Source organism: Eubalaena glacialis, chromosome X (genome assembly GCF_028564815.1).
Source record: "Eubalaena glacialis isolate mEubGla1 chromosome X, mEubGla1.1.hap2.+ XY, whole genome shotgun sequence".
In the NCBI taxonomy this organism is placed as follows: Eukaryota; Metazoa; Chordata; class Mammalia; order Artiodactyla; family Balaenidae; genus Eubalaena; species Eubalaena glacialis.
In genome coordinates, this window is record NC_083736.1 from 18558613 (window position 1) to 18575692 (window position 17080).

The 17080-nt window shown below is 36.2% G+C and overlaps 1 protein-coding gene across 4 annotated transcripts in view; it reads left to right on the forward strand.

Moving 5' to 3' along the window:
• Nucleotides 1-17080, forward strand: part of CNKSR2 (connector enhancer of kinase suppressor of Ras 2) — a 258137-nt gene that overhangs the window by 171834 nt on the left and 69223 nt on the right. For 2 of the 4 annotated variants that reach the window (XM_061177887.1, XM_061177889.1), the window contains 2 exons: nt 2836-2925; nt 4537-4751. In XM_061177887.1, coding sequence (XP_061033870.1) covers nt 2836-2925; nt 4537-4751 — 305 coding nt within the window. The remainder of the gene's footprint in view (nt 1-2835; nt 2926-4536; nt 4752-17080) is intronic. The other 2 variants (XM_061177888.1, XM_061177890.1) reach the window with 1 other exon arrangement.

A 17080-nucleotide genomic window follows, 5' to 3' on the forward strand; every position in this document is an offset into this window, starting at 1 on the left:
TTTTCCATTTGAACTTTGCTGTTATGAAATTAAAACACTGCTATAAATACACAGTTGCAAACATTTCCAAGCTGCAATCAAAGATCTGTATATTTAGAATTAGAAATAATTTAAGCCATTGTCTGTTTTTTAATTTGCCAAAAACTGTTGTTTATATAAGAATGCTACCTTATGTTATTACTTTAACTGTTTTATTAAATCTGTTTCAATATTTTAGCACAATAAAAAATTTATAAAAGCATTGTTTATAAGCAACATTATTTGCTATAACTAAACAAATAATACACTTTAGTTTTAAAAATACTTATTTTGATTTGCATTGCTAAAATTCATAGCTTTATAACTAGTAAAAACAAAAGCTTGATGTCCTATAAAAGTAAATTTTAATTAAGACTTTTTATCTCAGTTTTTTGTCTGGTTCAATATATTTTCCTCAATTTTGTATCAGTAATATACAGTATACTTCTGTTTAAAAAAAATCACTCCATAAAAAGTCTGTTTAAATCTTCTGCAAATTTTTTTCCTATGGTGAATGATATAACCAGACATAGCAAAGGCTTAATTACATCCTTTCATGGCTTAGTTCCATGAAAATCTCAGAGAATATGATGTAAAATACAACGAAGACAATTATATATTTCGTATTCTATGTGAGAAGTTTCTTCTTGTTTTTGTGCACATATGTTTGACTCCAAACAACCAATCAATTCTTCAAAAACTATCAGACTATTTTCTTTCTTAGTGAGAGAAAGTTAAAACAACTGCTTATTTGTTGGATTTTTCACTTTTCAAAAGATTTTCTTGGTGACATGTAGAAACAGTGTTAGAGCTGTTCACTATTTCAGTTTCAGTGCCCATGCTGAAATGGAGTTTATCCTTAAAACCAGATTCTAAAGAAATGAGTTGTAAGAACTTTGAAAATATAGCACTCATAACGTTGAAAAGCTGGAGGACTGATTTTGGAAAGCAGTTGAATAGACATGACAAAATGAGACCTTTCCTAAAACCTTTATGCCACCCTGGATGGGCAGAATATATTGACCTGCATCAGCTTACCCAAATTCCCTCTGTAAAACTGCAGAAATCTACCCCATGAAAATTAGGAAACTGAGGTGATCATTTATAAAGTCGTTTGCACACCTTGAAAGGAAGCCATTAAATAAATACTTCGTTGGGGGGCTCATTAATAATTTTATCATGTTTAGTTCATCCTCAGACTTTCAAAGAGCTTAGGAAAATACACTAAGTAAGCTGTATCAGCATACATAATAAAATGCCATAAGGTTGGCACATTTTCCTTAAGAACATAATGAGAAAGAAGTATCTTGATGGATTTTTTTAACTCCATGGAGTGTTCATAGCAATTTGATTGTGAAATGTATCTGGGCAAGGAGGGAAGTGAAGAGGACGTGCAGTGACCAGGAGGTGTTGAAAGGTGGGAAGATTGGTAGATTAAAGGAGGAAGAATTGTTGGACTGCTGTAGGGGACGTGCTAAAAATACAGAAGGTGGTAGGAAATTGGGGTACTGGGAAGAATTGCAGCCTTTGCAGGTGACAAGATTAAGCATATGACCACAAGAATGGGTGCAGGAGAGAACCTCAAGAAACTGAGAGGCCAAAATATTGGAGGGTGAATATTGAAGTCACCAAAAATTACTACAGAAGTAGTGTTTGAGTGCCTGGGTTTGAACCCTGGTACTACACACTTACCAACTGTGTGTCCTTGGGTAAATTACATAACCTGTCCCAGGCTCTTCATCTGGTAGAATTAGGGTAATAGTATATTTCTCATAATTTTGATAATTAAACAATTTAATACTTATAAAACCCTTAGACAATATGTGGCATATGGTAAATGATATATACATGTTAGTACTATTATCATGATCATCATAATCATCATTATTATTATGACCCAGTCCCACATGAGTCTTTAATTTTCATTCATTCAGAATTTATTAACCTTCACAAAGACCAACCATAATGTTGGTTAGTAAATTTATATGCCAGACATTGTGCTAAGTATCCTTTTTAAACTTTGGTATGATTTTCTTTTGGCTGTTTTGTACTTCAAGAATTTCAAGTTGATCAGAAATAATACACTGCAGCCTCACCGAAAAGCTATCCTTAAAGTCTGTGCCATGAGTTCTGCTTGCTAAAGTAAAATTAAAATGCTTTTTAGTAAGAACACAGACCCAGAGGGAAATGGGACAGGCCAAAACAGTGATTACTTGGAACTAGAAACTAGAGTTCACAATAGCAAGAGATGCTTGGGGCAGACCCAGCTTTAGGCCATAAAAGAGAGTATAGCCGTATTGCTGAAGAATGGTGGTATCCAAAAAGCAGATAGGAGTTAGGAGGCAGTGAAGATGGGAAGTTAGTAGTGTGGTGTTTCAACATGAAACGATGGGTTAATGTTCTGGCAGGCAGGTTAAACACAAGGAGCTACTATCTTGGAGACTGGCTATCAAGATAAAGACACTTGGGCATTGGGGAATAAGACAGATCCAGTTACTGAAAATGAGCTCACTAAAATGATGATCCTCTTTGTAAAGGGCCACATTCTTAAAGCCTGGAGCTCCTAAGAGAGCAAACCTAGGCTGTTCTTTATTATTTATAAAAAGTGCCTTAAGTTTGCATTATCACCTGGCCAATTGCCACAGGCAGTTTCACCTTCTGGCTCAAAACACACATATTTTTCACCTTCACAAATGCCAACCATAATGTTGCATATGAGTGAGTGTGTTTTGCAGACTGTAGCTAAAAGTCCGTTTAAGTTTGAGCGGACGTGGGGAAGAAAAACAATGTGATGTGAATTTTGTTCTCTGTGTTTAGGCAAGCTACGACCTATATCTATGCCAGTGGAATATAATTGGGTGGGGGACTATGAAGATCCAAATAAGATGAAGAGAGATAGTAGAAGAGGTAAGTGTTCTAGAATTTCAGTGTAGGCTGGGTTGTTGAAACAAAAAGCAAATTTAAATGTTTTTTAAATAGGATGTTGTGGCTTCAGTGGAAAACTGTTCATTCTCTCATTGACTTTATGATACACCCAAACCAACTCAGACTAACCTTTAACTATCTTGATCTGTTATTAAGTAGATATCTTCTCTGAATGCCTCCTAAGGGATTCAGGGTAGATAAGTACAATGTAAAAAATTAATATCTGAGTGTTATTTGAAAGTTAATACTTGGAAAACAAGGTCAGAAGTGTGAAACTGCATAAAAGAATTAAGTTCAACAAATAGAAAGAGTTTGTGATCAGTCCCCATTGGTCCGCAATGCCAACCTCACTACTTTTGTATTAATATAACGTTAAATTGAGCTTTGAAGCACATGGGTAAAAACTAATAGAAACTGGGCCAGTGACTCTAATGAAAACCATATAGAAATGGAAAAAAAAACTGCTTTGCTTTTTTTTCTCTTCTGTTTGCTGTTCAGGGTTATCTTCTTACTTGGGGGTGGGCTACACTTGAAGTATCTACCAAAAGTAAGTTTTTATGTTCACTTATCCTGCCATTGAGGTGAGCAGTAAAGAGAGCAACTGGAAGTTTTGCTACTAAATGGGATTCGACCAAGTGTGGATATGGTGGGCCCAGTGGGTCATGCTGCTACTTCCATTTTCTGAAATGAGATCCCTAAGGTTATAGATGAAAAATAAAATTATTCAAAACAAAGCAAAAAACTTTTCATAGAACCTAAAGTCACTAAGCTTCCTTTATAACATGTTTAACCCACTTGCCTGTTATTTCTAGCCAGTGTGCAGAAATTATTTCATTAATACACAGATCCACAGACTACACAGGGATAAGCAAGCATGACTATCTGCTTCATTAGACTTCTTAACACTTGTTTCATGGAGCGAGAATTTCTGAAAGTGTTGGTAAATACAGGAACATTGACAGATTCCTTTACATCTATGTATTCATTCTGTCTTCCAAACTTCAGATTCTAACCTCATTTGTTTTATAGAATTAATCAAGAAAAACATAAAAAGGGAAACACTTATATGCCTTCTCTGAGTCACTCTTTTGGGAGTTGATATCATAGTGACATCTTGGGGGAAAAAGGCCTTATGAAGCACTGTACTAAGTTCTGGCTATCAATTTAAGCATAGGTTTTATGAACTAAGTTTCCTCACTATTGGTCCATAGTGTGGGTTTTAACTTCTTCAAGGATGCTCCCTAGCCTTCCATAGGTCAGTGTTTGTCATCAAATTTTAGCAGAATCTCCCTGGGGGAGCTTGTTAAAAATTTTATGAGCCGCACACCCAGAACTTCTGATTCAAGTTCCGCAGGTGATTCTGATATAGTTTGTTCAGACCTAAAACTTGGAGAAATAATCTATAGGCTATCTATTTCCTGTTTCCCTATGATCCCAAATAATTAAGATCCTCTGTATTTTCACTACAAAGGTATTTCATAAATGAAGTCAAGTTACATTTCTGAAACAAAATCTCATAGTACAATTAAGGAAGAATAGAAAGTTTGGAATATTTGCGTATTTACATTGGTGTATTTATCTTCTTTTATATAGAAAACTCTCTACTCCGATATATGAGCAATGAAAAAATTGCTCAAGAAGAATACATGTTTCAGAGAAACAGCAAAAAAGACACAGGGAAGAAGTCTAAAAAGAAGGGTGATAAGAGTAGTAGCCCGACTCACTATTCATTGCTACCTAGCTTGCAAATGGATGCACTGAGACAAGATATCATGGGCACACCTGTGCCGGAGGCCACACTATACCATGTAAGTAAAATTTCAAAGACTCTATGATAATACTTTCATTGGCAGACGGGCAAATGACTCTTTTTGGTAAATTCCAGATTATTTATTTTTATCCTCTTGTCAGATTTTCACAAAAGATCCTAAATTTAGATTTTATGCCCTGAAAAAAACGTTTAAAAAAAATGATGGCTTATTGATTTGTTCTTCAGTTCATATGTTCAATGAGTTCATGTGTTGTGGCAGGTTATATTTTTAATGAAATAACTTAATATGCACAGAATTTATGGAGACTAATAATTCATTAGCTGATTAATCATTAGTGTGATAATACACAGTAAATGAATAGCTGTAAAGTTCAACAGTAAAGATAAGATTTTTAATATATTTATGATTTCATTTAAAAATGAACATCTACTATGCACTAGACTTGGAGCATGGTTCTCGAGGTAAAAATGAGAAGACATAGCACACCGTAATATGGAAAGAAAGACACACCGAGAGTCCCAATACAGTTTGTAATGGGTGGGTGCAAGAAGTGTAGGAGAAGAACGGCCTTTGCCTTCTTGGGAAGTGAGAAGAGGCTTCAGAATGGGGAGCATTTGGGTGAAGAGTGAAAAGCAGTGTTTTTGTGGGAAGACGTATGAAGGTGTGCCACAAATGTGTGCGAATATGGCATGTTCCAGGGACTTCATGTGGCTCAAAATTACTGGTTCATTAAAAGTTGAAGGAAAGCATGTGAGAAGGGGCAGTAGATGGGCCCCTGGAGAGGTAGGTGGGGCTTAGATCAGGAATTTTATGATAAAGTACTTAGGCTCTTTCCTGTAGTAATAAAGAGCTACTGAAGAATTTTGACCTGGAGACTTGCATGATGAGATTGGCCTATAGGATCTCTCTGGTGCAGAGCATCAATCAAGAGATGTGAGGCCAAAGGCAGGGCCATTAAGGCCAGGTGGATGATGAGAAACTAGGACAATGGCAGTGTGGAGGCTGAGAATCTTGTTAGCCAAAACATTCAAATCACAAAATCAACCCATTTTATGACATTTTGGTTAAAAGGGAGTTTGTTGTGCTTCTTATTAGAAGCCCTTGAAAAACATGGACTACAGGTTTTTAAGTGAGTTGAACAACTGTGCTTAGTGTACACAGCATCAAAAAAATTTAATCTGTCACTGCTGTGGAAGACAGACCATCTAGATATACAAGATGTGAAAGATTTAACAACTCATAGTTGAGTTGCTTTCCTGAGTATATCTTTTAAATCATCTAATTACTTATTCGCTAGGTCTCTCATAAAACGAAAATGAAGAAAAATGTTTTCATATTTGGGTTGACATAGGAGTGCAGTTAGCACTCTTGGGTGCTCGTTCTCTATCCTCTCCTGTCCCCAGTTACATACCACCAGCCTCTTCCTCTCCAAGAGAATAATGCCCATATCAAAACCTGCTACTTTGAATAAGTGGCAAATCAGGTTATTATTTTTTCCATAGACATTTGCAGTCATTCTGAAATCAATACTCATAGCTGTATGACGGGGGCCACTTTTGCTATCACTAATCAGAAATGCTATCTTCACACTGAGAAGCTGGTGTTCTAGTCAGAAGTAATAGCCTGAACAAAGATCTAAACATAAGAGACAGCTGGCCTATTCGAGAGGGAAGTTGGTAGTGAGAGATGAAGCTAGAGAGGGAAGAAGAGGCCACTTCACCCAGAGCGTGTAAACTATTAAAGTGTTTGGATTTGTCGTTAAGAGGAGCGGTAAGCCATTGAAGGCTCATTTAAACACTCAGCCTGTGCCATCCTGTCATGCACGTCCAGACAGGAATATACTGTGTGAGGAAGGAAAATAGCTGAGTCTTGTGGATTTTGAGTAATTAAATTATGGAAGATAGTAAAAGGTAAAACTGCTAGTCAGGAATATTGTGAGTATTGCCTAGTATTGTCTATAAATTGTTACCAACTTTCTGAAAGGCATTATTTAGTTAAGTGTGCAAAGAACCTGGTCTAGTAACTTCACTTCTAGAAGTTTATTCCAAGAAAGAAAGCAGAGCCTACCTTTGCCTCCTATTTTTATTCTATATCCTGAGTCTGAAACAGGGTATTTCCCAGATAGATGATATTTATCCCAACTAATTTTTAACAGAGAGACAGCACAGGGTAAGGAATATTGTTAATCATGGAGGAGGTCCTCCCATGTAGCACTAACCCACTAATTTCAGAGTGAAAAGCTGGACATTTTCTAACTATTCTCTGGTTTAAAAGAAGCTAAATAATTGTTAGCCCCAAAGTGTATGTTCAATGTCTATAACCAGTGTTCAAAAAGAAAGAACATTCATTGGTGAGTTTTTTATTAGACTCTTAAGTTCCTTAGAGGACTTTACTTGCATTTATTTAGTACTTTTACAGTTATCAAGGGAGTTTCCACTTTTGTTATGTCTTTTAAACCTCACAACAGCCGTGTTTGCAAATGACAAAACTCAAACTCAAAAAAGTTAAGTGATTTACCCAAAGCTGTGTTGCAAAAAAGTGTAAGAGTAAGGACTAGAACCCAAACCACCTACTGCAGGGATCTTTCCACACTCTGCCCTGGTCCTCCATGCATGGTAGGCATTGCACACACAAATGAATTTGTGCTTTAATAACTAAATGAGTGAATTTTGAAAAAGTTTCACCTGAAGAAATGTGTGCACTCATATGTTGATTTTAATAACATTTCTGGTAGCTGGATTGATTTCTACCCAGGTTTCTCTTTTGCTCTATATTACTATTTTTTATTAAGTTCAGAAAAACATACAGAGCTACTGCTGTTATAAAACACAAGTAGTTATTCAGCATGATATATTACTGAGACTACAGGGTACTATAGTTAAAATTGCCTGGACCTGGGAGGCAAAATAAAATATATTTAAATGATTGCTTTTTATATTTCACAGGAATTTTTGTTTTATTTTTTAATCTGTATATATGTACTTATTTAAAATAAAAGGATGTTTACTTATGTTAATTTTTTTAAAAACACAAGATCAGTATCAATATGTACTCCAATCACCTTCATGATGAACCATTAATCTTCATTCTTACCAATTATTCCTTTGGATAGCACAACTATTTTTAATGAAATAGGACTTAAGTGGAAGAGGATTATAAAGATGGAATACTGAGTTTCGTAAGGCTGCTATCTCTGCTATAATACTAGCTCCATGTGGTCTGGGTTGAAATTTAGAGAAAATTTAGTTGAATTTAATAGCAGGATCATATCAGCATTAAATACCCTAAACAATTTACTAAAGGTGTGTGTGTGTGTGTGTGTGTGCAGGGTGTTCCTTTTTAAGCTCCTAGATTATAATCCCCATTCGTCTATTCTGGAAAGCAGCCTAATAAAAATACACAAAGCCAGGCAAATACAGTTTGACTTCAGCATGACTCATTCCTCTTAGCAATTATAGCAGAAATGTTTATATAATAATAAAGAAGATTTAGAAGTTTATGGTATTGTAAAATACATAATTTTTTTATTAATTCCATATATTTGTTATTCCAATTTATGTATTTTTCTTAAACTTATTTGAAAAGAAATCATTCACTATGCTCTAACTACCCTAATTATCACCAGTCTTTGCCACCTCTTTCCTTTTTGACATGCCCCTCCCTCTACTGAGAATGCTTCTACCCCATCGTTCCCCCGGCTGACTCCTATCTAAACCTGAATTTGCAGAGAGACTTTCCCTGACCACTACACCCTAAACTAAATCAGTTTCTCCTATTATAGTCTCTTAGCACCCTGTATATTTACTTCGAAAACTTTCTTATGATTCATAATTACGTATTTATTTGTGTGATTATCTGCTTAGTATCTTTCTTCACTATACATGGTAGGGAGGGCATGTCCGTGTCCATGACAGGAAAGGATAGTTTCTCCATTTTGTTCAGCACTATATTTTAGTACCTAGTCTAGGTCTAGTACCTTATAAGTGCTCAATAAAAATGTGATGAATAAATGAATGAATGAGTGAGAGAATGTGACAGGAACTTCAATGCCTTTCTCAGTATCTCTCAGTTGATATCCTCAGCCTGCAAAAACAAGAGCCACCTCCATGACCAGCCCTGCCCAGCACAAGCTGACCTTCAGTTGGAGTGTGTTCATAGTGGGAACCACCAGGAACCTATTACCATAGGCCCAGTGTCCCATGTGCCTGGGGAGAGGCATAGGGCTCTGAATGTCTTCTATCATGTTTGTCTAGTCCACATGACTAAATTCTACTTTGTTTTATCGATTAGGTTTCCATTTCACTCCAAAGATGGGAACTCTGCCCTTATTGGCGCCTCCTCCAATGAGGGTTTGGCTGCTTTACTGATACAGACGACAGACCATGTGGAGCCTAACTCTGACCACCCACCCATTTAAAAGAGTATTGGAAGCACCTAGTAATTTACACTCACCATGTTGGGCTCCCTATCAAAGCAGGTCCCAGTTTGTACCTTTAATCAGGGTGATTTACAAGACTTCTCTGCTCCACAGGTGCCACCAGGGCAACAGGATTAGCTCCCCCTCAGCCTGGCCTCATCTCCTCCACTCCAGCTAGTTCTTGCCCTTTTCCTATCACTGCCCTCTCATTATGGAGGTCACAACATGCCTGTCAGCCAAGCATGTGATGGTATTTTTCAAAAGAGTATAACTTTATTTTACCTACTCACTGGTTCTCTGTCTGAAAATGTGGGAGTTGTTAGCTGCCAAAACCCTCGTCTGACCTGAGAGCACATGAAGCAAAGGCAGACAGCAGTGTCTGGGGGGGGTGTGTGTGTGTGTGTGTGTGTGTGAAATCCAAATGTAGTGAGGAAAGCCTTTAGATAAGGGATGATTAGATTCAGGACTTTTTTTTTGCTTAATATGATATACATATGACACCTTGCTCTCACATTAAAGCTGCTGAACTAAATCCAAAAACAAAATAATGATTTATTTTAAATCTACATGCTGAGAAGCCAGAAAAGTAAAATTTGATAATGGATCTAGGCAACATGCAGGTACACTTTCATAAACTGAATAATGTGATTTTAGGTGGCTTATTTAAAACAGATTTTGAGTAGGTGTTAAAAGATCTGGATGATTTGTTTCATAACATTCCAGCATTTGCGTGGCTTGTCTTAGTTATTTAGGATATAACTGCAAACACTCAGTTACTATTTCACTTCTGATAAGTACTTTTAGCCATTTCCATCAAATTGTGAAAGGATTTTTGGTGGAGCTTCTAGAGGAAGGAGGTGGAGAGCTGTTAAAAGACATCTTATTTTTAAAAATTTAACAAGTAAATAAACATTATGAAACAGACACTATTCTAAGTAATTTGCACATTTTAACTCACTTAATCCTCGTAAAAAACCTATGAGGAAAGGTGCTGGTATTATCCCCATTTTACAGATTAGGAAGCTGAGGCACTAACAATAAGTAGTTAAGTGGTGGAGCTGGGATTTGAACATTGGCAGAGTTTCTCTCTCATACACCAGATGGGCAAGACTACCATCAACAGTAAACTTGTTCAATTCTATGCTGTTATTTCATGTAAATGGAAGATTTCTTGATTTAATATTTACTCCCATTACCATCTTACCCCACTTACTCATGTTTAGATATTTTCTCTGCCTACACACAATAATGAGAAAGTAAGGGAAAATACTTTTCTTTGTGAAATATTTAAATCTCAAAGTCTTTTGTTTGTTTATTTAAAAAATTAAATATATAGAAGTATTTATCATTTATCCCAAGTGTTTCAAATTGCCCCTCAAAAAATAACATAATTTAGCAGAAACTCAACAGCAATTCGAGTAGTGCCAACTATCTTTAAGGCCCAATAAGTGCTGTAGAATATATATAAATGATAATAATATTGCCACTGCTACTACTAATAATAGCTAACATTTACCTATTGCTTACTAAGTTCCTATGCTAAGAACTTACATACGTTATCTCATTGAATCTTCAAATTGACCTTCTGAGGTTGCTACTATTATTATATCTATTTTGAAGAACTGAAACACAGAGTTTACCTTGCTCATGGTCACACAGCCAGAAAGTAGCAGACTTGAAATATGAGTACAAGCAGTCTGACTCCAAAACTCACATTTTTAGATGAATAAAGCCATGTCTACTCATAAGGATTTTACCATCTATTAGAGAAGCCAGAGCTATTATTATCACAAAGATGAAAAATATGCTATATTGTCAGCCTATAAACATTTATAATTAAATTTATCTACAGTTATAAAGACTGGTTTGTCTAATATAGGCCTGTCTTAGCTGCATTGTTTCAGGATCAATGTAGCTGAAATAAGAGGGCAGTTAGTTTCAGTGGCTAGATAACCATCTCTGAGCTAACAATTGTTTATAATAACCACTTTCTCCACGCTTTGACTTTACTCACCTAGATGGCAGCCATGGTACAGTGTGACATGATGTTTCTCCTCACCGGGGTGCATGCAGATATCCATTCTAAATATTATTGTATTCATATCATATGTATTCTCTGGTTCCTGTGGATGACTTCACAATTTCTAGAGTGTTAATGCCAACTTCGTAGTAGCACTGGCAAAGCCTACGTGGGAACAGCCGGGACTGTGACAAGTGTTTCCCATTGGAGCACTTCACTAGAGTAGTGATTCTCAAACTATTGGGCTGTCCTTAGCAAACGGCTCCTGGTGACTGAGGCTTTATGCGGAAATGGCAGTCCTTCCTTTGATTCTTATGGGCAAATAACACATCATTTCACAGACTTTAATTTTCACTTGTGACTAGATATTGCTTATTAGTAACCTACTAAATGATTTTAAAAGGTTATAAATTGAATAATCATAAAATAATGCATTAGTAGAGTTTACTGAATATTCTAATTCACTATTTTTCCAAGATGCCTAGTACAGTACAGTTGTGCTCTTATTGCACAAGCCCAAGTGTAGATGGTTCTGGTTCCCACAGTTTTCGGGAGGAATGCTATATTGGTACATCATCGGGATTTTTTTAAGTTACCTATAGTTTTCAGTTGCTTTTTTTATTATAAATTATCATTAGACTATTGACTTTAGTTTGCTTTAGGTTGCTTGCTTTACCTTCTAGCATGTTGTAATTCACATTACCCAGATTTTCTAAAAAATGATACTATGAATTATCCATACCCTACAGTACTTACAGTCATATTCTTTTGGTATCACCTAGTTAATTTTCCATTGGAAAGTAGGGACAAATGGACCACAGGGCCTACTGGCCTAAGAGGGTCACAATCAAAAATTGTTGAGACCCACTGCCTTAAATACTTTAAATGTGGTTTTAAAAAGTAGAAGGAATGAAATCTTGGCTTTTCTTGTCTATAAATATGAAACAGTTTTGTAGAATGCGAGTCCATGAAGAAGTCTAGGAGGAAAATTCACTTGTGTTTCCTGACCCATTTATACTAATAGTTACTTTAGTGAAAACCATTAAAAAAAATCATGCTCCTCCTCCACCACAACAGGTGTAAAAAGCATCTATTCACTAAGGAGGCATAAAAATGTTAAATTTTTTATGCATCTTAAATCTTATATGCATCTTAAATGTATATGCATTAAGAGATTCAAAATACTAGAAGCAAAGTCCAACAGAACTGAAAAGAGAAATTGACAAATCTATAATTATAGTTGAAGTCTTGAACACCCCTCTAAGTAATTCATAGAGCCACTGAACAAAAACTCAGCAAGGGTGTAGAGTGCTGAACGACTACCCACCAACGGTATCTGACTCCCCAAAACATCAGAATACACATTCTTTTCAAGTGTGCATGGGACAGTCATCAGGATAGACCATATCTTGGGTCATAAGATAAACCTTAATTTTAAAAGAACTGAAATCATACAAAGTATGTTATCTAACCATAATGGAATCAAACTGGAGATGAATAACAATTAACAAGTAAGTCTCCAACCTCTTGAAAATTAAAGAACGCATTTTAAAATAATCCATAGATAAAAGAGGAAATCTCAAGGAAAATTGACCTGAATGAAGGTGAAAACACAACATATGCTTAGGGGAAAATTTATAGCACTAAATACTTATCTCAGGAAAGGAGAGTGACTTCCCTGTTGGTCCAATGGTTAGGACTCGGCGCTTTCACTGCCAGGGCCCGGGTTCAACCCGTGCTCAGGGAACTAAGATCCCGCAAGCTATGTGGCATGGCCAAAAAAATAAATAAAAGAAAATGAGAAAGTTGTCACCTCAAGAAATTAGAAAAAGAACAACAAGAAATAAGCAAGCATAAGGAAGACAATAGAGAGAAGAAATGAAATTTGAAAACAGAAAACATAGTAGAGAAATTCAAAAGCTGTAAATTTTTTTGAAAAATCAAAAGAGAAATTGATCAGTGTCTAGCAAGACTGACAAAGGGAAAAAGGAGAGAAGACTAAAGTTACCAGTATAAGGAATGATAGAGGGGTTATCACTACAAACCTCATAGACATTTAAAGAATAATAAGGAAGTACTATGAACAACTCTCTGCACTTAACTTTAACAGTTTAGATGAAATGGACCAATTCCTCAAAACCCACTAGCTACATAACTCTCCCAAGATGAAGTAGATGATCTGAATAGTCCTATAACTATTAAAGGAAATTAATTAATCATTAAAAGACTTCCAAAAAATAAGTACAGAAATACTGAAAAAAGGACCAAACATATTGCACTTTTATATTGCTTAAGTGCAAGAGTAATCCATTTGACTTTTATTATTATGTTCTGTGGTGCCTTTAAAGTGTTGGCAGCATGTAAAATATTTGATGTATAGGGCTTGTGACTTAATGGAATTCCTAGGAGACTGATTAAAATTCATAACTTTTATTAATTGTGAAAATATTGTTTAAATGTTTGAAAAATTTGTTTCATAAATTTTTTTAAGTTTAATGAATTAAGCATTATACAAACAAACAAAAAGATTCACTGATACGCCCTCACTCTTGAGAGAGGTTTCTGCTTACACTGTATAAAACAGATTATTTAAAGCCAGTCCTTTTCAGTTTTATGCTTGAACCAATGGGGGCCTCATTCTTCTAGTTCCTGGTTAGATAATAGCTGCCAGGAAGGAAAACACAAAATCTGGCTTAATTAGTGAGGCATCATGCAAAACAGGACACAGAAGAATTGAATTTGGAATTTATTAAGTTGAAATTTATTAAATTCAAATCTTATTACAAATTCCTTGTTGCCTTCTAAAAAATAAAATAAAACCTAAATTCTGATGAGAGGCCCTTGATCAGAGAGGTTAAAGAAACCCCATTCTCTTTCATGTTGTAGACCTGTCTCTCCCAGTTTTATAACCTCAGAAAATTTCCTCAAGTTTTGTTGGGAGTAGACCTTTTTTGCTCCCATAATCACTTCTACCCATATTACCTCACCACCATAACTCATTTCATCAAGCGTCTCAGGTTTAATGAAACTCCGGGTAAAATTATTTTACCCCTAGAACTGTTTAAAACCTCTTCTGATTGAAGGGCCATAACCGATATCAAATTATCTTCTTCACTCAGCTCCTAAAATACATTACTTCCTAGATGGTTTCAGCACCATCCAATTCTACAAAACTATAGGCCTAATGATTTGCTGTATATACCCAAATCTCATCCGAAGATTCCTCTTAATACACTACATGTCTGAGACTCTTGGCCCAGATCTCATGTGAGAATGAAGTTTAAGGCACAATTATTGACTACTGTTACATTCTGGTTTCTTGAAGATAACTTCCAAGAACAATGTTAAATTGTTTGCAGCCTTCAGGGATTCTTCTTTGGCTTTTGGCTCAGACAGCAACTGGCAGCAGGCCAAGTGCATGAGCTCAACCTAGAGTCTCAGTTCTAAATAATACTGCTAAATCTGTTTCTTAGCATCTCTACAAGTATCAGGTTAAGCCAAAACAGTATCCTAATAGACTTGAACCCAAAACAATCTGCAATGTTGAGAAATAGATGTGTTTCAATCCCTGTTCTTTATATGCAAATAATTTTAGATTAACTAGATGCAAACTTTCCTGAAACTCAAAATAGAATAATTTACCTTCTTGTGTTTTCTTTTATTATCATAAATTCACAGTGGCCTCAAGAGACAATGACTGTTGTATCTAACCACCTCCAGGTAGAAGGGCCCAACATTAAAGAAAAGAATTGTCTTTTCTAAGATTCAGATGGCCAAGAATAATGCTGTAGTTAATAGAACATGAGCTGTTTGAACTTAGACGTATTTCTGAACCTCATTTTCTCATCAGTATAAAGAGGATAATAATACTTAATTCACTCAGCTATTTCAGAAGTAAATCATACACTGTATATAAAGTTTGTTCCACTGTGCTGGGCACATAGTAACTATTCTTAACGCCATACAGAAAGGAAACGGATTCATTTACATGAATGGGGGTTTACTTCCTGTTGAGCAAATCAGAAAGGCTTCTAGGACTAGAACATCTGTCCTCTTTGGGCGTTAATGAATGTATCGGCTAGGGTTCAGTCAGGGAAGCAGAAGCACTAAGTGGCATGGAATAAAGGACTAGATCTTACTCCGTTGAGGAGCTGGTGAAGAACCTCAGCAGAGCCAGTGGTCATGAAGAAAATCTAGATGTGAAGCCAGGGAGAGCAAGACAAACTGGAATCCATGAGCACAGACTGGAAGCCTGCCTCCAACTTCAAGACGAAGCTGGTGCCCTTTGCCTTGGAGATTTACAGGCTCCTGGTCCAGGACTTAGAGGAGCTGAAGGAGTTGCACACCTGGCTACTGACCCATCCCAGCAAGGTGAGCCAGCAGAAAAGTGGCAGTATGTGTGCGCTGCTGCAGTGACTGGCACCCTACGCTGACCTTCAGGGCAGAGAGGCTGCTGCTTCGCTTGTATTCTCCAAAATTCACACAAATTTACATTGGCCAGCCCTAACTAGCACCAGACAGGGAGAGGAATTCTGAAATAAATAGTTACAGCTTTGCTAAGTTGACATAGTAGATAACCACCACACTGAGTTTTCCTTTTCTGTTGGCACCACAGGTACCTGCCAGGTGAAACCTGCTTTGAAAATTCTGGTGACTGTATGAGGATCAGTTGTAAAGTGAAAAATTCTAAATGATCATAAATTTGGAGTGGACTCAAGGTGCAGCCTACCTCTATGGAGGTATCATCCCCACAGCCTACTTACTTAATTCCCCAGAGCATATAGGAAAATATAACTTCAAATTGTCTTTTATCTATCTTAAATCAAAAGATTGACTAGTATAAGTAATAATTAGGATAAAATGTCTAATTTACCTAAAGAGGTTTCTACTTGCTGAAACACGTAAGGCAATTCTTTAAAGAATTTCTTTGCATACTCTGTTTAAGGAAGAGTACCAGAAAGCTATGTACCTACACCATCTTATCTTAGCCAGTTGTTGAATCTCCTTCACTTAGTTGCGTTTTAGCATCATGTCCTCAATTTTTATCAGATGGCTGGTACAAGAAACAGCCATATGAAATTCACTTCTTTGTTTGCTAGTAAAATATTTTTGAGGAGGTTGTATGTTTCCCTTGTGCCCCCCATATATATTTTTATAATTGGGTAAGAGCTTTGGCTCCCTGTGATTATGATGTATATAAAGTATCTGATACAGTGTCTGGCACTATGGTAGTGCACAAATATTCTTAGCATCCTTCCTCCAACCATACTACCAAAATGTCCTCGCCAGTGGGCTGAGAACAAGCCAAACCCTAATCTAGGTGCATTTGAGGCAACGAGTTCTGGAGAAGTGGCAGCAAACATCAGGCCCTGCAGAAATCTAATTTTTCATATCTGAGCTTGCATAAATTGCTTGCTTTCTCTTACTCAGTTTTCTCATTTACAAAATGAGCATGGCACTGCAAAGAGGACTATGGAAAATGCCATCTAAATTGACAGCATCATGATGATTTGATTCCTGTTGCAAACACAAATTTTTTTTAAAAATCTCCCCATCAAGTTCTTTTTTCCCTTCTGTTAGATAAAACCAATTTTGCTTTTTTAGTCTTAAAATCATGTCATACTGGATGGTTCAGTATGGAAGAGAAGGAAGAGTATGATTTATCTCTCCATTATTTTACTATAAAATGAATTGCATATAGTGACTTTTGAAACTTTCTAAACTTAACTTTGATTTTTATCCAATATTATCTTTGAGAGATTTTCTGTTACGGAAAAACAATCTCTGGATCAAGAAAACTGCAGCTAAAACTAGCAGATGTAGAAACATTTGAAGTGGTTGATAAGCTCTGGGAGAGCTTATCTATTCTATAAGAGCAAAAATCTCAGAATAAGAGCCTGATAAACATACTCTTAGCCATAAAGGTAT